The 19584-nt window shown below is 56.2% G+C and overlaps 1 protein-coding gene across 1 annotated transcript; it reads right to left on the reverse strand.

Moving 5' to 3' along the window:
- Window positions 1-102: 102 nt before the first annotated feature.
- IGLON5 (IgLON family member 5) lies at window positions 103-15606 on the reverse strand. The gene is made up of 8 exons (XM_082710083.1): window positions 15351-15606; window positions 7568-7646; window positions 6670-6902; window positions 5180-5299; window positions 3702-3836; window positions 3417-3537; window positions 2726-2880; window positions 103-1693 (listed from the first exon to the last, which is right to left on the reverse strand). The coding sequence occupies exons 1-8, from the start codon at window positions 15427-15429 to the stop codon at window positions 1605-1607; spliced, it is 1011 nt and encodes a 336-aa protein (XP_082566209.1). The 5' UTR covers window positions 15430-15606; the 3' UTR covers window positions 103-1604.
- Window positions 15607-19584: the final 3978 nt, after the last annotated feature.

Genomic DNA, 19584 nt, shown 5'->3' on the forward strand with positions numbered 1-19584 from the left:
GAGAGGGTAGAAATGATGCCGAGGAGGCACCACAAAAGACCCTTGGCCCTCCACTCACCCAAATCCTTAATGACCCTGACACTTGCAGGCAGAGACTTTGGAAAAAGGCGTTTATTGGTGTGGTGGTCTCAACACTCCCCATGAGTCGGAACACACGGCCCCCAGGGTCCCCCCACCCCCTCCCTGGTGTCCCTCTCCCACCCCTCCCCAACCCCCTGGACCCTGGGGATGGAAGACAATGTGGGATGGGGCCCACGCCCCCGTCTGAGGTACAGTCACTGCCCCTTGCCCCCCTCCCCCCACCCCTGCTCTGATCTCTTCCTCCCCAAGCTCTGGGTGTGTGGTTTGGGGTGAGTGTTTCTAGCGGGTCTCCCAGGAGTCAGAGCTGGCGACCTGACATCTTGGTCTGGACTGGGGATGTCTGTGATGCCTCTCTCTTCCCCACTCTGTGTAAGTGGTATGCATACTGCATATTCCTCCCATCAGAGCTGAAGTTACAGCCTCTCAGCGCCTCCTCCTGACAAGTTGCCCACTCTCAGGGGAACTATAAGCTGGTCACCAGCTGCAGGACAGCTGGAGCCGGGGGGGCTATTGCTGGTCACAGTCGCTGGTATGTGTGTGTCTATCGGAGTGTGTGTGAGGGCGGTCAGGTCAGCCTTTGGGAGGTACAGTTGGTGGAGAGGTCGGGGGGGGGTGGTAGACCAGCAAGCCCACACCTGTGGGTGGCTGCAGCGGGCTGAGGGGAGCTAGGGGTGGGGTAGGGCAAAGCACTGACAGACAGGTGACCACAGGCACCAGTCTGACAGTTGGATGGAAGCACCGATTGGCCCAGATAGGGCCAGAAAGTCAGGGGAGGGAAGGGGGGGCAGAGAGAGTGGGAAGGTCTCAGGCTGCTGAGCCAGTGACGGGGCCTCGCTCGGGCTGCAGGCAGCTGATGGTAGACAGCAAGGAGGCCCAGAGCCAAGAGGGAGCTCTCCCACCTGCTCACAAAGGCTGAATGAAAGCTTGACAGGCAAGTGCGCGACACCCCTCCTCACTCCTAACCGGCCCAGGAGACACTCTCAACAGAGAGGGGAGGGGGTGCTGTGCGTGCATATACTGGGGACGGGGGAGCCTGGAAATCCTCTCCTCACAGCTTCTGCCACGAAGCCCACATACCTACCTCCAGCCAGAGGTGAGAGGCAGCAGCATTGGGGGCAGTAGGCGTGGGGGTTTTGGGGGAGGGAAGATTGCTGAGCCCCTCCCCCCCACACACATACACACGCGTGCAGGCTCATGCTCACACACATCCACTACATACACACGATCCGGTTGACAGCCTGAGCTAAGAGAGGGGTGTGGGGTGGCCGGGGGTGGGTCACAGTCGGAAACGTGAACGGTGGCGAAAATGGCTGTAGAAAGATGCATAATTTTGCGTTATCCCTCACAGTGATGGGTTCTCTAAAGAGCTTTCCTCCTCTTCCTCCTCCTCCTCCTCTCTTCTTTCTCCTCGTTGGCAGAGAGCTCTTCCGCCTCCTCGAGACCCACGGCGCTTGCTCTCCCTTTCTCTCTTGCTCCTGGCCTCAGGCCCCGTGCAGGGGGAGGCGAGCTGCATTGGGTTCTTCCTACATCCTCCACCACAGCCAGCCCAGGGCGGAGAGGAGGGTCAGGGGCCCCGGGGGCCTCGGGGCTGAGTTTTCCAGGGATCCTGGGCCTGGGGAAGGAGAGAGCGTCACAGGGGTGGCCTGGGAAGGGGAGACCCCGTGTGTGTCTCGCTGTTCCCTGTGTCTGCCCTGTCTCTGAGGGTGTCTTTGAGCCTCCCTCTCTAGGGGCTTTCCTGGGGCTTTTGTTCAGTGTGCCTGCTCTCCCACTCTGATCTGAGTCTCAGCATCTCGCCGAACATGACTTCACTCTGCTGCTCAGTCCCTCTCTCAGCCCCTGTCTTTCTCAGATCTTCACGTCGTGGAGGTCCATCCAGTACAGATACTATCCAGTATGGCTACGAAGCGTCTGGCAGTCAGCGCGCCGGACACGGGACCCTTGGCTTGTCTCCCTAGACTGGCTACGGCCCCCACTTCAATACTTTACTACTACGTTCCCCTTCTCCCGGCTACTGGAGCCAACACCTGCGATTGCCTCGACTCCACTTCCTGCTTCCCTCTGCCTTCGAAACATCTCCAGGCCACAGCGACTTTGCGCCACCGCTCCAGGCCTGGGTTACCGCGGTCGCCCCTTCCCTGGTCCCTTGGCCTCCATCTTGCGCCCCCTACAGGCTATTCCTCAAACAGCAGTCAGTGACTCTTCAGAACCGTCAACCCCTTGGTGAGTCCCTTGCTTAGCAGCCTCCAGGGGCCTCACCCTGCAATAGAATAAAATCCGAAATCCTTTCCATGGCCCATGAGACTTTGCCTCTCCTTCCCTCTTTAGCCTGAGACTCCACGGTGATCACTCTGCCCAGGTCACGCTAGCTTCCTTGCTGTGCCTTTGCGTACCTACAGCTTTCCCTCGACCTGCAAAGCTCTTCCCGCAGATCTCCGCGGGGCTGGCTGCTTCTTACCATTCCAGTCTCAGTTCCGACCCCTAGTGGGCCCTCAATGAATCGACATCCACTGAATGGATGCGTCTCTCGCTCAGTCACGTTGCTTGGGTCTCAGCTTGGGTCACTTTCCCAAGTTCGCGGTCAGTCTGGGGGCAGTCCCGGCCTCGTCCCCCCCCCCCTTGGCCCCCCCCTCCCGATCGGACGCACGCAGGAGGCGCATGGAAGCGCTGGACGTTCCCAGCCGGTTGGCGGCGCGACACGTGTAGTTGCCATAATGCCGGGCGCTCACGTTGGCGAAGAGAAGCATCGAGCGGGTGCGCTCCGTCTGCACCTTCAGGCCCTCGGCTGCACCGCTGATCAGCCTGCCGGGGATCTGGGTCAGGGATTGGGCCATGGGACCCTGGCGTGGGACTCCCTCGGGGTGCAGATCCCACTCCACCCCTCCGACTCTCATCCTCCCCCATTTCCCGGCAGCCCCTCATTCTGCCCCCTACCTCAAAGACCCCTAGCTTCGGGATCTAGCTCCCCATGGGTCCCCGGACCACTCCCACAGGCACCCCTGCCAGGCACCCCTACCCTTCAGGGTCACTGGACTCTCCCAGTGTGTGCCCCCAATCTCTAGAGGCTCCCAGACCCTGCTGGACCTCAACCCCAATGGTCTCTGAAGCTTCCTCGCCATATCATGAGCATCGACCCCCAAATTTCCCTGAACAGCCCGAAGAGACAAGGTTCCAAATTCATATTGTGGGGCCCAAGATTTCAGTAAGCTCCCCAAGACCTCCCTGGGGCCCAGAGGACCCCATCCCCTAGAAGATGGATCCCCAGTTCTCGGGATCTAGGGCTTGGCTACCTTCCCCCTACCCCCACCCCGCAGAGCACGCCAGGGTGCTGTCCTCACAGTCTGTCATCCTTGTACCACTGGAAGTCCGCAGGCGGCACGGCCATGGCTTCACAGCGTAGGAGGGCAGCCCGGCCCAGGGCCGTGCGGGCACTGGTCACATCCGTGATGGTTGGAGGATCTGGCCAGGGGCAAGATTCAGTGAATTCTCCTAGCGAGGTGAGGTCTAAGGGGTTCTGTCCCCATCCCCGTCCTCCCTCCTTTCCAGGCGTCCAGCACTCCCATGCTCCTCCCCAGGGACCCAGGGCCTGCCCCCCTTTCATGAGCAGTGCCAAGGGGGCTCACAGTTGACTGTGACCAGCACACGGCGGCTGTCAGGCGCCGAGTTGACGCCGTTGTGAGTCACGCACTCATATTCCCCGGCCTGGCCTCGCTGGATGTCAGAAATCTCCAGGATCTCGCCCTCCGAGGTGAAGCCGTCTGTTCGGGGAGGGAATGGGAGGGGGCGGGGCCGGACACAAACACTTAACACGGGACAACACGGGCACAACACGGACACACATCAGCGGGGCAGGCACCGCAGGGCCTGGAGTGCCCGGGTCAGTGTGAGCCAGGAGGGTTTTGGGGCAGGGGTGTGGATCCCGGCCTGGGATCTCCTGCTAGGGGTGGGGCAAGGAATGAGGGTCAGGAGCCTGGTAACTAGAACCCAATGGGGAGAGTCCTAGAATTTGGGGATACAACCGATCCAGGGATCTGGAGTTCACCATTAAGATCATGAGGCTCACAGAACCCAGTGGGGGGGGGGGATCCCAGGATTTGGGAGCTCAAAAAGATCCAGAAACTACAGACCAAAGGAGGGGGTGGTCCAGAGTTCTGGGAGCTTATTCTTGGGTTCAGGGAATCAGGATCAAGTAATTGGGATCAGTAATTCAGATATCTCGGGGCTCATGACACATCACCAGGCTTGGAAGACCCTTTGGGATCCAGGATCTCAAGCCCAGGACTGTGGGGCTCAGATGACCTGGTATGAAAGGATCCAGGATCTGAGACTGAGTTATTGGGTTCTTGGGTCTCGGGGATAGAGTGACTGGCACCTTTGCTCTCTAAAGTCCCAGTGACTGAGGGTCTAGGGATCTGGGGGGTGGGGGTGGAGATCCAGGCACACAAGGTGCTGCATATCACGTTCAGGTACTGTGGGGCTATGTTTGGGGGGATCCTAGAGTAGTGGTTCTCAGCTCCATCACCAGAATCACCTGAAGGGCTTGTTAAAACAGACTGGTGGTGGTGACGGTGGGTGAGGGAGATTTCTAATTAGGCCTGCAATGGGTCCAGAAGGGGTGTTTCTGGCAAGCTCCCGGGGATGCCGATGCTGCTGGTCTGGGGACCACAGTCTGAGAACGGCTGGGCTAGAGCATCTGGCAGAGGAGATGTAGTGAAATGACCAGGAGATAGGAACAGAGGCAGGGGCCACTGGTTATAACCTGACTTAGGGTTAGTGGTAGGGACTGAGGACCCAGAATTAAGTTAGCCGGTGGGGAAGAGACCAGGGCTACTGGGGTGGGGACAGGGAGCAGGCTGGGGTCCAGCAAGTGAATTAGAGACAGTGGTTCAGCCCTGCAGGTGCTGAAGACTCTGAGGCTCTGGGGGCTGCTGGCGACATAACGGGGTCAGTGGGGAAGGGGGAAAGCAGGTCATGACAAGGTTTGGGGGAATGAGGGATGGAAGAAAAGGGGAGTCTAGGAATCTAGCTAGGGATAAGGGGGATCAAGGGGCCCAGATTGCGGAGTAGGGAAAGGGGTTTTGGGCCAGGGTGGGGTCCTCACCTCGGAGCTGCCTCCAGGTGACTGTGGGCTCCGGCCGTCCCACGGCCAGGCAAAGCAGGTTCACACTGCCCCCCTCGTTCACTGTCACAGGCGAGGAGATGTTCACGATGCGGGCAGGGACTGCAGGCCAGAAGGGGAGAGGTCAGTGAGAGGCCGAATATGGCCTCCAAGGACCCAAGAGCCCTGGCCCCCAGCCCCTCCTCCCTTAGACCCAGGGGATCAGCCAACATTCTCTCTATCTTTCTGAGAATTCCTCTGTGTTTCTCCCTTGACTCTTGGGTCTGGCTCCTTGTCTAACTGCTGGTCTCTCTTTCCTGTTTGTTTGCAGTCTCTGTCTCTCTGTCTCTCTCTGTCCCTCTTCATCCCAACTTGGTTTCTCTGCCTTCTGGTCGGAACTCCTCCCACCTTATCTCTGTCTATTTTTATTTATTAATTGTTATTATTCTTATTTTAGACAATTTATTTCTATAACAAATACTCATATGGTGCTTCTGGCATGGTAACCCTGTTCTCAGTGTTTTACACAAATTAGCTCATTAAACCTTCACCACCCTGCCACCCCCTGGGGTAGATGTCGCTATAGTCATCAATTCTAACACATATGTCTGTTTCTCCCACCCACTGGAACCTTATTCCAATCAGGAAGGTCTGCCAACATAGAATGCCAGAGTTTAATTGGCGGGGTTATTTCTCTTTTCTTTTTTGGCAGAGCATAAAATAAAGATGCCCCTTCCAGCTGACCATGTCTTGGATCTGATACATGACAGAGTCATCCCATTTTACAGATGAGGAGTCCGAGGCCGCCCGGCTTGCTCAGGGTTCCTCAGCAGCTGGGTGGTCTGGCTTCTGAGTCGGGGCTTGTCATGGGCCCCCTGGGCTGTCTCTGTCTCTGGGTCCCTGTCTTTCCAACTGCTCCCTGTCCTCCTGAGCTCTGTCCCCTGTTGATCTCTCTGTCTCCTTCCCACCTTTCCCTCTGAATTCTGGGGCATCTAGCCACATGGGACCTGCTCTGCACACCCGACTCATTTTCTCCCCGCAATCCCTGCTGCGCTGCTCCGTGTCTGGTACCAGCACTGCACCCAGCTGAAGGTCTCAGCTCAGATGTTATGTCTGGGAAGCCGCCTCCTTAGAAAGTCAGCTTCAAAAGGGTAGGGAGAACCCGCCTGGCACCTTCTCCAACCCTCACGCCTAGAGCACTGCCAGCACATAGTAGGTGCTCAGTAAACAGAGTTGAGGGGAGCCGGTCTTCCCTGAGCACTCCCTCACCCCTGCAGCTCTCCTGCCCTAGAAGCTGTCATGCTGAAAGGTCACTTTCTGGGTGGCTGTCCCTCCTTCCGCTTGGCTGAAATCTGCGAGGGCAGGGTGTGTGTCTGCCTCCCACACCATGTATCCCCAGGATCAGGGATCAGACAATTGGCAAGGATGTGAGGATTCCCTCTCCCTCGTGCCCTCCATCCCCTCTGCCACCCAAGGCCCAGCCGAGGGCTCACCGTGGACGATGAGGTAGACCTGAGTGGTGTACGGCTGGTGGCGGGTCTGGAAGGAGCAAGTGTAGAGGCCCTCATCGCCGAGCCCCACCTGGGTGATGAGGATGGAGAACTCTTCGGGCGTGTTAATGAGCAGCCGCACCCGCGGGTCACTGGTCCAGCGGTCATTGCCCGCGTACAGGATGTTGGAGCGGTTCAGCCAGGCCACACGGGTCACATGCTCGTCAATGAAGCAGCTTTGGGAGGACAAGGGTGGAGGGTTCTTCTCTCCTCCACCCCAGAAGGCCCTCCAGGTTCTGCCATCGTGGGGGCTCAGAGGTGGGGAGAGGAAGGCTCACTGCATCGCCAGTTCCCACTGAAGCCCTGTGTGGGAGAAGTGACTGGGCCCACTTTACAGGTGGGTAAACTGAGCCTCGAGTTTGAGCCCAAGTGCGAAAGGAAGGGTAGCTGATGGTTACTGAGTGAATGTTGTGTGCTAGAGACTGGAAAAGTATCTGGAGCACTCTGGGAGAGACAGGCAGAGATGCAGAGATGAGGAATGGAGACCCAGGGAGAGGGGGATAGAGACCCAGAGCAAGGGCAGACCTAGTGTAGGGAGCAGCACTGAGCGGGGGAAATAAGCCATCTGTTAATTGGTCACAGTGTGCCGTGCTCTCCGAACTTGGAATGTGTGTACAAAATCTTGAATCCCTGTGGCAGCCCTCATAGTGGTTATCATCCCTCCACCCATTTCACGGATGGGGACACCCAGGCCCAGGCACAGAACCAGGCCCAGTGTCATGCCCCTAACCACCTCTCCTGACTGACAGGGGCCAGGCTGTCCGTGCAAGTCAGGATTGTCTTCTGAGGAAGGCAACAGAGCGGGACTGGGTGATTTCAGAGTCCCTGAGATCAGAGGTACCTGAGGGTGGCGTTGTCACCTTCGCACACTGTGTAGTTGTCCGCAGGAGAGCTGAACTCCAGGCTCTGGGACAGCAGCCCTGTGGACAGGAAGGGCAGCTCAGCGGGGACTGGACACGTCTGGACACCCGCAGACATTTCCCACACCCCGTGGCAAACGCAGTCATCGATGTTTCCAGAGACATGCTGCAGACGCACTCGGAGCAAACATACGCAGCCTGTCCCTTTCCGCAAGCTCGCGCTGACTCAGACAGACTGGGATACACAGGCCTACATGCCTCCAAAGACACTGAGACCACATCCTAATCACGGCACACAGACACACGCGTGCACACACACACATATACATATTCACAGAGGTCATGCCCAGAGGCACACCCATATACGTACGCAAACATGCACACACGTGTCCACACGGTTGCTCACATATTCAGTGTACACACACACACACGTTCAAAGTTCAAGGACACACGGAGCCATATATAGACTCACACAGGTGCACATACAGACACACAGATGTACACGTACACAGGCACCGACACATTCAGGCTCATGGCGCACACACACACAGATCCATGTACACATAGCAATTCAGAAACACAGGGAAATACACAGTCACCCACATGTGTACACAGACCTACGGACACAGAAATGTGGACACGTGCTCCCCAACACAGGCGCGTGCATGTCTCCACTCAGACACGCTGCTATCGCGGATGCACAGATTCGCCCTTGGGCCCTGTGTACAGCCACAAGGACGTGACTCAGACACACCCGCCTGCCCATGCTTGCGGGGCACACCTGCAGGCACACACCCACGCCAGCCCGCACCCTCCAGCGCAGCTCATGGGCACCATCGCCCAGCAGAGCCCACACCCCCATCTATTCATGTCTGTGGACCGTGGCCAGTGGGCTGGACCAGGGCCAGGGAGTGGGGGCTGGGCACACAGAGGCGGAGGCGGATGGAGTCGCACAGGCCGGGGGAGAGGCTGGATGACCTTGGATGCCTGGGGAAGGAGGGCTCAGCATGGGGCTGCCCTGCCCCTGCCCTCGCATGAGGAGCTAATTAATCTAATGAATTAATTGCCCGTGCCGCCCCAATGACTCCCATGGGCCCCATCAGCAGCCCCTCAGGACTGGGCTGGGGCAGAGCCAGTGTGGAGGGCTCCCCAGGTCCTGGGGTTTGGGGTGGGCCCTGCAGCCCCGCCCCGTGGCCAGAGTCACTTCTGGATGCAGGGAAGGGGCCTGCCTGCACCCGAGCTGTGCAGAGTGGACACGGCCACACAGCCCTGGTAACAGCAGGAGACGGCCAGCAGACAGACACGCACAGAGACAGACACATCGCCGGGGCCCAGGGAAGACACCCAGAGCCCAGGCTGGGCCAGGAAACAGTCTGACACTCCAACATCCAGAGGGCAATGGGGCCTGCTCGGGGGCCCCGTGTACACACACTCCTGCTGACACACAGCCCAGGACCCATGCCCAGCAGAAGGTCAGCCCACTGTACACAGATAGACCCACACCGTCGCACTGACACCAACAGCCCCACACGCAGGTGGGGGCTGTCTACATGCAACTGGTTACAGCCCCATCCGGGGGCCATTGCTGGCTCTCTCTCTCTCCCTCTCTCTCTCGCACACACACACATACACACTAGCCTCATCAGTCACGCTGACACTACCAGCCGAAGGGCCATGCTCACCACCCCCCACCCCTGCACTCTGGAAAGTCGTGCAGAAAGCTACAGTGTGCGAGGAAACGGTTACCCTGTCACAGCCTCTCAAATACAAAGGAGCCACCCTGGGCCAAGAATCGGGTGCAGGCAGTCACGCTGTCACGATCAGATCACACACACACACACCTCCCGCACACACACACATGCCACGGGACCTGTCATACTCCTGCTCACACACTCACAGACCTGGGCTTCTCCACTATGGCCCCACTGACGTTTGAGGACAGGTGCTTCTCCCCTTTGGGGACTGTCTTGTCCCCACCAGGGACTGTAGGGACTCCATACCGCTATCCCTGGGATCTACCCACTGGATGCCAGTAGCTGCCCCCCTTCACAGTGGTGACGATCACAACTGCTCTGGACATTGCTCGATGATGCCCCATAGGGGACAAAATCCCCCCTCCTCCTCCGGTGACAGCCACTGTCCAAGGTTACAGGAGGCCTGGTCGTGAAGACGGAGCTGTCCAAGGTCCCCCAGGCTTCAGGGGCCCAGGGCTCCTGAACTAAGTCCTGGGCTACACCAGCTGCTGCTGGCGAGAGCAAGGCCCGCAGACACAGGCGGACCTCAATCCTATGTCCTGGCAGACGGAAATACAGACACACACTCCTTCCAGAGGGATCTTCCTAACACTCAGAGCTGCCTCCGCTTCTCCCGTGGCTCCCTCCTGCCCCCAGGACAAAACTCAGCCCCCCTCAACTTGGGTCTGAGACCCTGGAGTCACTCTCCTGCTTTGTCTCCCTGGGTGTGTGACCCAGGTCCACATTCCCCACTTTTCTCCTGGTCCCTCTGTCCCACCGCTTATGACAGAAATGCTTCTCCTTCTCCAAGGGTCTATTATAATGAGGCCTCTCCTAGGAGAGACAGCTCCCAGGGGACCCTGGATCCGAGTCATCTGCTTCTCCCACCTGCTCCTGCAGGGCAGAGCCTGGCTCAGACCATCTGTGTCCCCAGCACGCCCAGCTCCAGGCTCAGCTGAGGGCAGTCCCAGGAGGTAAGAGATGAAGGAATCCATGTCTCAGGTCTTGGATTCTTGGTCCCTGTGTCATGAATCTGCATGCCTGTCTCACACAATTCCCAGATTCCAGAATCAGGACCCTCCTCCCTGCTGTGTGACCTTGGGCAAGTCCCTGCTCTTTCCTGGGCTTTGGTAAGTGGAAGTAGGGGTTGGGTTAGTCATTCCACACCCACTCAGTCCCTGAGCACTGCTCTTCCCTCTGTCTCGGTCCTTTTCACCCCGGATCCTGTCTGAGCATGTGTCCTTCAACAGATGGGAGCCCCTCAGGGAGAGGCCTGGGTCTGACCCACCTCCAGGGTTCCAGCATTGCTGGCTCTGGGCCTGGCCCACAGGAGGCCTCGAAAGATGTTTAGTGTAAAAATAAATAAGCCAGTGCACATGAGATCCACTCTGTAGGAATTCTGCTTAGAAAACTCTCCCTTAATTCTGGGAAGCCCTCCTTACCCCCTCTAAGCCTGGTCTGTATTCCCACAGTGCCTGGACTACCTCCATTAAAGCTCACATCACACCATGGTGGCCATCTGTTGTCTGTTTCCCCCTTCAGACTAGAAGTTTCTTGAGGGCAGAGCCTGGGTCTAACTCAGGTCTGTATCCTCAGCATCTCCCAGCATATGGCCTGACCCTGGAAGGCCTTGGGAAATACCTGTTGAAAGAGTAAATGTAAAGAGATACGTACAGCATGTGTCTCCAACTCTTGAACTGCTATTCATCCTTCAAGACCCAAACTCAAATGCCCCCTCCTCCAGGAGGGCCTCCCTGACTGCTCAAGACAGAGAATCTCAACCCTTTCTACTGGATACCCTCTAACTCAGCTGGGACAGTGTTCAGGGGTGCCTGCCCAGCCCGAATCTTGGCTGTGTCCCCCAGAGCTGGGTTTAGCCCAGAACAGGGAAGTGTTTGTAGGAAGAATGAATGGTCCTGAGAGACTAGATAAGAAAGCCGGGAGGAATCTGTGTTAAGAGAACAAATGTCTGCCCCACCATTTCCTGGCTGGGTGAGCCTTAGACAGTCTCAGCCTCAGTTTCCCCCATCTATAAAAAGGGGAAAAAAAAAAAACCAAGTCATTCCCTCTAAGGGTTTTGTGGGGCATTCCATGAGAACATGCAAGCAAAATGTTTAGCTCAGCGCTTAGCATGCAGGAATGGTCCAATAAATGCTAACTGTTCTTAACAGCACCTTCTTTTTTAAGAAACATCTATTGCTATCTGGGGTTCGGTGTCAGTCCCCCGGGGGTGGGGGTGGGGGACCCGTTGCTCTATGCCCTGCACCCACCAGAGTTGAGTCGGCGACTCATGTCTGGTTGCCCTGTCAGCATCTGCTCTGACACCACCATGCCAGCATAACCAGGCCACTGAAAGAACAGACTGGGTACCCAGGCTGCCGGGGTTCGAGCCCCCTCACGGCCAGTTACTTGCACAAATTCCTTCACCTCCCCGGGACTCAAGTTTCCCCCTGTGTAAGTGGGGATGATAATTGTGCCTCCTGCATGGTGTTGCGGGTGGTGGGGAGGATGACAAGAGGTCACCCAAGCAACAGGTTCAATGCAGAGCCTGCTAGCTGAGTGCCTGCCCACAGCCCCCACGTGTGCTGGCTGATGGGATGGTGGTGCGACAGGTGCCCCAGCTGGTCTGGGGGGCCAGTGGTGACTGGAAGGACCCACTTGGGTCCATGCCAGTCTGCACTAGTAGCCTTCATACCCCTTGATAAGTCAAGCGATGAAGGTCACATGTAGGTAAGTTTCCTCCCCTTAAGTGAGAAAGAGATTTCTAACAGATGGAGGGCCTCTGGTTGGAGATAAGCACCTCCTGCTACCCCTCAAAGGGGGAACTTTGGTGAAGCTGGGACTCTCCAGTGGGGGGAAGCTTGGATTCCACAGTTCTGGAACCCACCAATGGGAAGCCAAGGCCCACAAGGGTGGGTGACTTATGGCGGTCACTCAGGGAGCTGTGGCAAAAGTGAGGCTGGACTCAGGGAGCGGTGGGGGATGCATTGGGAGGGGGTGTGGCTCTGGCAGGGAAGAGCTGGTGAGAAGGGGCTGCAACCCCCAGATCCCCCTTCCTCTCTGCTGACCTCCAAGTGTAGGGGCCTTCCCAGGACAGATGTCTGGACTCCCTGAGCCAAGAACCCTGGAACTATCCATTATATGATGGCTGCTCCTTTCTGCTGGTTCCCTCCTCAGGACCTTTGCCTCCACTGTTCCCTTGGGATCTTTTAAAGGCTGACTTCTCTCCTTTCCTTCTGAACTCTGCTCCTTGCAGCTCAGACAGGGCTCTCTCAACCACCAGAGCTCCCATGGTCGTCCCTGAAATCACTCTTAATTTCTTTACACTACCCTTCGTCACTCTCTGAGATTACCTGTTTACTTATTTGCTTGTTTTTCTTGTTTCTAGGTTTTGATCTCTCTCCATCCCACTAAGATTGAGGGCTCCTTGACTTCATTTGGCTTGCTCACTGTAGCGTATATACACATCCCCAGTGCCCAGAACAGAGACTCTGTGCTCAAATATCCAGTCCGGACAGACCGGGTCCTCAGAGGAACATGGACAGTGGCCAGCACGCCCTGTTCTGCCTGCCCCACTCCGTCCAGCACCCCTTACCGGCTAGAAGTGAATATATGTATGTGTGAGTGTGAGTGTTGGCACAAAGAATTTAGAAAAGAAACTAAAGATAGAACCATATCTCTGGATGCCGGGGAGCTTAAGTTAAGTGGGAAAAAAAAAAAAAAAAAAAAAAAAAAGCCAGTTGCGGAGAAATGGGCTTATTTTGTTTCTGTCTCAGGGAAAGCATCAGCCAACAAACCAACACCTTACATGTGTTCAACTCTGCGTGTCTGACTTTGAGTGAGGGAAGCCGTGACCTGGGCTTTCTCAAGAGAGTGCAGGGAGTGCATGTTGGAGGGGCGGGGCCAGGACAAGGTGGGGTTTGCTCTAATACATACTTGTAGAGGATGTATGTGTGTGCTCACTTGCATGCATTCCTTCTGGAATGTGAAAAAGAGCAAATGAATCGGTGAGGAGAGGAAATGCAATTTTGTGTATGCCCCCCACACCCAGCTTTTTCTCAGAGAGCCCCAGCTGTCAGTGGGTGGGGCTGCTTGCTGCCACTTAGATCTGTCTCAGACCAACCCCCAATGCCTCTTGCCCTAGTCCCTGATGGGGAACCCAAGGCCTGGCAGTGGGAGAGGACTTGGTCCTAGGTCACAGACCGCCTCCTGGCTCCAAGAAGCTCCCAGCCCAGGATGTGTGTACAACAGCAATTTCTGGGATCTGGAAGATTCAAAGTAGAAAATGGGAAGTTATCTTGAGACTGAAGGAAAAGAAGGGGTGGTGAAGGGAGAGGGGAAGAAGGATGGGGGTCACGAGGTTATGAGGAACATGGAAAGAAGGAGAAGACAAGGGACAAGGAAAGGACAAGGACAAAAAATGGGAGGTGTCAGGGACCAAGATGGGACGTGATTTTCCAGGAGTGAAAGGATCGAAGAACAAGGGGGCCAGAACGAGACAGGTGCGTGTGTGTGACGATGAGAAGCAGGGCCCAAGGCAGGGAAGGCAGATGTGAAATTGTACTGAGGACGGCAGGGATGGAGAGACAGAGACCCAGAGGCAGAGACAAGCGGGATGTCCCCCAGAGTTAGGGAGCCTCTGGAAATGACCTAAAGAGACGAGTGACAGAGGCAGAGAGACACAGACAGACAGAGCGTCAGATGGTGATTCAGACAGGTCAGGCTGGAGGAACATTGGAACCTGCTCCAACCCACTGAGGCTCCAGTCAGCTGAGGCCCTTGGGCTGGGGGTCCTGCGCGCAGGGCTCTGTTTGTGTGACTGTGGGTGTCTGCAGGCGCAGCTCTGGGTCAGACCGGTGACGGGTGTTTATGTGTCTGTGCGAGACCTGGTCTGTGTGGGTGGGAGACTGAGAGTGGCTGCCTCCTTGAGACTGTTGAGGTCTCTAGGTTGTCCCTGACTGTGTGTCCCTGACTGTGATCCTTGGTTCAAGGCAGGGCCTGGGGGAATCCTCCAGAAGCTCTGAGTTAACCCTGATCCCTGCCTCCCGCCTTCTTGCTCTAGCCTCCTCTCTCCAGGGGGCACATCCTGGACCATCCCTGGCTGCCAACCCACTGGGGAGCCACAGGGTCCCAGCAGCCATCCACATCCGCTCTCCAAAGACTGCCCAGCTCGCCCCTCCCCACTCCACACACCAACCCCCAGCCCCATTCCTCCCCACTCTCAGCAGGGCTGAGATTAACCCATTGACCTCAGGTTAACCCTTTCCTTCCCTCCCTTCCCAATCTGCCCCTCTCTCATCCTCAGTCCAGCCTCTGAACCCTGCTACTCAGCCAGAGCTTCCTGCGTCTGAGTCCCCAGCCCAGCGCCCCCAACTTCCTGGATCACCAGCTTCATTCCCCTACATAACTGCAACCTCCCAAACGCGGGCACTTTCTCCCCACCTCCATGACCCATCTGGGAGGCCAGAGCCCCTCTTCTTTTCCTGGCCCTGGGAAGGAGGTCTGTGGATACCCCTGCCGCCTTCTTTTACAGACCCTGGGAAGACACCATCCCCCCACCTTTGCCCAGAAACGCCCACCCCAGCCCTCAGGCCAGGACCCCCTCAGGGACTGTCTTCACTCAGAGATGAAAACCCCCGACGGGGCATCCCCTTCCCCTCCACACCCCAACTCAGTTCAGAGAGCCTGCCCAAGCACCCTTACTTTAGCGTTTGATCCCTCTCCCTGATCCCGAGCCGCAGACTCCCGCCCCCAGGCCGGGATCAGGTGTCCGCGACCCTCTCGCCGGCCGGGAGAAGCCGACCTCCGCCCCTAGGCCCAGGCTTCAGCCCCGGGACGCGGAACCCTGCCCCCGGGGCACAAATCCGGGCGTCCCCTTCCCAGCCAGGGGGTGCAGCCCCCGCCCCCGGGCCCAGACCTCAGCGTTCGGGGGGCCTCCCCTTCCCCGCTTGGGATGCAGCCCCCCACCCCCAATCCCCGCTCGGGACCCCGGCGTCCCGGCCGAGCCCCCCCGCCCCCGACGCTGCGGTACCTCGGCTGATGACGGCCAGGCCGGCCAGGGCGGCGGCGGCGAGAAGCCGGAGCCGGGCCCCGGGCGCAGGGGGGGGCATCGCGGCAGCGGCGGCGCGAAGGGGGAGGGGAAAGGGGGGGCCGGTCCGGGGCGCGCGAGGCCGGGGGGAGAGGGGGAGGGGGAGGGGGACCCCGCCTGCGGCTGCACCGGCCCGGGGGGCGGCGGGGGCGGGGGGAGGGGGCTGGGGGGGCGCGACGAGGCGGCCGGAGCTGCTGCAGACCCGGGGAGGGGGGCGGCGCTGACGGGCAGGAAGGCCGACCAATCAGGGGAGGCGGGGGGCCGGGGAGGCGGGGCCGAGGGGGGGTTGCTTGTTGGAGGGAGAGGCCTTTGTTACTGCGGCCCGGCCCCTACCCCCTCCCGCCCCGGGCGTCCCCACATCTTCCGATCTCGAATCCCCAGAACCCCGGGTCGGGGACTCTTCTTGAGCCCACCTCCTTTCTGCTTCAGGTCCTTATATCATCCTCCCTCAGACCCAGGAGTCTGGTCCCCAAGCCCCTCCTCCCACAGACCCAGGAGTTCAGGACCCCAGCTCCTCCTCCCTCAGACCCAAGAGTCCGGGTCCCCAGCCCCTCTTTCTTTAGACTCTGGAGTCCAGACCCCTAGCCCCTCCTCCCTCAGACTCAGGAGTCCAGTCCCAGCTCCTCCTCCCTCAGACCCGGGAGTCCAGGCCCCCAGCCCCTCTTCTCTCAGACCCAGGATTCTAGGATCCCAGTTCCTTTTCTTGTGGGCACAGTTATTCTTGTGGGACACGGTTCAGTTTCTCTACTTTCAGGAATAACATTGACTTTTGGGGTAAAATTCCCTTTTCTCTCTTTACTCCAGTCCTCCTCCTCAGGATAACAGAGGGAATTGGGGAAGGAGTGGGGACCTGGTCGTGGGAGTGGGGAGGAGATGGTAAGGTGCAGAAAATCTAGACTCCCCATCCTTTCACTTACTTGGCTGTGTGACCTTAGACAAGTCACATCTCTTCCCAGAACCTCTGTGGCTGCCTTGCAAGAGGGAATAATTTCTATTGAAAACAGAAGAGATCCTGGGGACATAGCTGGCTCTGCCCGGCGTCCCAAAAACCTGTGGTTAGTTCTTTCCTCCTGGTTCCACCAGGCGCACACTTACTAGGTGATGTGGGAAAAAGAGGCAGAATAAAGTTTAAGTTTCCTTACTGTCTGCAGCCCATTGACAAGTCCTTGAATCAGGCAGAGTGACATTCCTCTAGGAACTCAGCTGCCTTGATGTTGATACTTTGCTAAGGGCAAAAGGCAATCTTAGCCCAGCCCCCAGGATCCTGTAAGTCTACTTTAACAAATAAAGATTCCTTTGGAAACTTCCTTTATCTCCACCCCCTCAAGAGACATGTTGACAATCTCCTCCAAGCATATGACCCACCTACATACATCTGAAGGGTCTCATGACCTAGTTTTTATTAAACAATAATAAATAAATGACCTTTTCCTAACAATAGCTAACCCCTTTCAGGATCCCGGAAACCTCATTTCCAAAATACCTGGGAGCCTTACACATATCCCTAACTGGCTCCCAAATTGAACGTATATAATGGGCCAGTCCTCATGACCCCAGTGCAGCTCTTTCTGCCCACGGGTCCTGTCCCTGTGCTTTAATAAAACTACTTTTTTTGCACCAAAGATGTCTCAAGAATTCTTTCTTGGCCATCACTTCAAGCCTTAATGTCTTCCCTATGTCACTTAGTAAGGTCCTCCCTCCGGGCCTGCCAGGCGAGGTGTCCCTGTTCCTGTCCCCTGCATTGACCTCTGAAGCAAGATAAGTCTCAGCTTCCACCGTGTCTTGGCAGGTGCAGGCAGGAGTTTCTGAAGTCACCCCACAGGGGCTGTTGTACTGCACAAACACATCCACCCCCCCCCCCCGCCGCCCCCGCAATCCAGTATGTCTGCAAGAGCAGCCTGCTCTGTTTTTTTTTTTTTTAACGATTTTATTTATTTATTTGACAGAGAGAAATCACAAGTAGATGGAGAGGCAGGCAGAGAGAGAGAGGGAAGCAGGCTCTCCGCTGAGCAGAGAGCCCGATGCGGGACTCGATCCCAGGACTCCGAGATCATGACCTGAGCCGAAGGCAGCGGCTTAACCCACTGAGCCACCCAGGCGCCCAGCCTGCTCTGTTTTTAAAATCGGTCTCTACTCTGTCCACCCCTCCCTGTCCTGGGTAATCTCACTGGTCTGAGCTGCCACCATTTCCCCCTGTAGGACTGCTCTGACTACAGCAGCCAGTGTCCTGGTCCACCCTCCACCTTCAGATGCACAACCACTGAACACATAAACCAGCCGATGCCCCTCCCCCACATCAAACATTCACTCAGCTCCAGCTGCTCTGGCTTTCATTCTGTTCCTCAAACAAGCCAAACTTGTGGCAGCCACAGGTGCTTGCACTGGCTGTTCCCTCTGCTGGAATGCTCTTCCTACCACATTGGCACCAAACTCTATCAAGTGTTACCTTTATTTTTTAAAGATTTTATTTCAGGGAGAGAGAGAGAACAAGCAGCAAGAGGGGCAGAGGAAAATGGAGAAGCAGACTCCCAGCTGAGCAGGGAGCCCAATGCTGGGCTAAATTCCAGGATCCTGGGATCATGACCTAAAGGTGGATGCTTAACTGACTGAGTCATCCAGGTGCCCCATATCAGATGTCGCCTTTAAGAAGACTTTGTCAATCATGCTAACCAAAGTAAACCCCCTCCCAACACAAGAGATGGGATACCTGCTTTATTTTGTCCATTGCTTTTATGATTCCCTTATTTCATGAACTTGCTGTTTATTTTCAGTCATTACCCAACCACAGTACACAACCACTACCTTCAGAATATCTTTGCTAGGGAGGGTCTTCTCTGCTTTTGCTCAGGTCTGCGTCCCCAGAGCCAAACCCAGTGACTGACACATAGAAGGTATTCACTAAATCAGTACTGCAGGGATGAGTTGGATGACTTGTCCCATTTAGACAGATAAGGGGATGAAGATCCACAGAGAGGAAGAGATCCACCCAAGTTAACCCCACCAGGTGGTACAGGACCCAGGGGGACACTGCAGATGGCTTGCACTGGTTCCAGAGTACTGACTGCTAGATTGCCAGTAATTTTGCAAACTGGATGTTAAACCACTGTTAGTTTGAAACTGGCTGTGAAGTATTTATACTATGGCAACTAGCAAACATTACAAATCAGACCTTTTTTTTGGAGGGTCATTTCATCAGTACACCACTGTACAGAATCTGCTGTGGCCCTGGCAAAGATCATTTATTGCTCCCCTTGAACTCAGGACCATCCAAACTTAGGATGAGGATGGGATTCCTCTTCTTGGATTGGCCCATGCCAGGGTTGATGGCAACACGTGTGTGTGTTTACTATGTGCCGGCATCTTTCTGGCACTTTTTTTTTTTTTAAAGATTTTATTTATTTGACAGAGAGAGATCACAAGTAGGCAGAGAGGCAGGCAGAGAGAGAGAGAGAAAGAGAGAGAGAGAGAGGAGGAAGCAGGCTCCCTGCTTAGCAGAGAGCCCAATGCAGGACTCGATCCCAGGACCCTGAGATCATGAACTGAGCTGAAGGCAGAGGCTTAACCCACAGAGCCACCCAGGCGCCTCTCTGAGCACTTTTTTGATATTAGATCCTTGAAGCTTCATGACATCCTTATAAGGTGTGTTTTGTGTTTTTTTCATGGATGAGGAAATAGAGACACAGAGAACTAATTTCCCAAAGCTTTAGACATGGCTGAAGAGATGTGTCATATGTACATCTGACGATGAACTAGTAGCCAGAATATATAAAGAACTACTACAAATCAACAAGAGACAACTAATTTTTTAAACTTGGCAAAAAGACTTGAACAGGCACTTCACACACACACACACACACACACACACAGGGTATCTGCATATCACAGAAAAAGAATATCCCATCCCTCCCGGACCTGGCACGATGAACAGATAATCATACTACTTCTATTACCTCTATGCTCCAAAGCCAACCTTTGCTACCTGCTTGTCAAGAATAGGGCTGGAACCTTTAAATAATCTCCCTTTGCAGTGAGTTGGCTGCTAAGCTTTGTCAGTAGAGAGAGCCTGAGGGACACTGCAGAAGGAACGGGCTTCTCCCTTGTTCTGACTTTTCCCTGGGCTTCCTCTTGCTCTTATCTAGGGTCACCAGTGACACATGAGCTCACTTCCATCAGGTTT

The sequence above is a fragment of the Mustela nivalis genome, assembly GCF_964662115.1.
Source record: "Mustela nivalis genome assembly, chromosome: 18".
Classification (NCBI taxonomy): Eukaryota; Metazoa; Chordata; class Mammalia; order Carnivora; family Mustelidae; genus Mustela; species Mustela nivalis.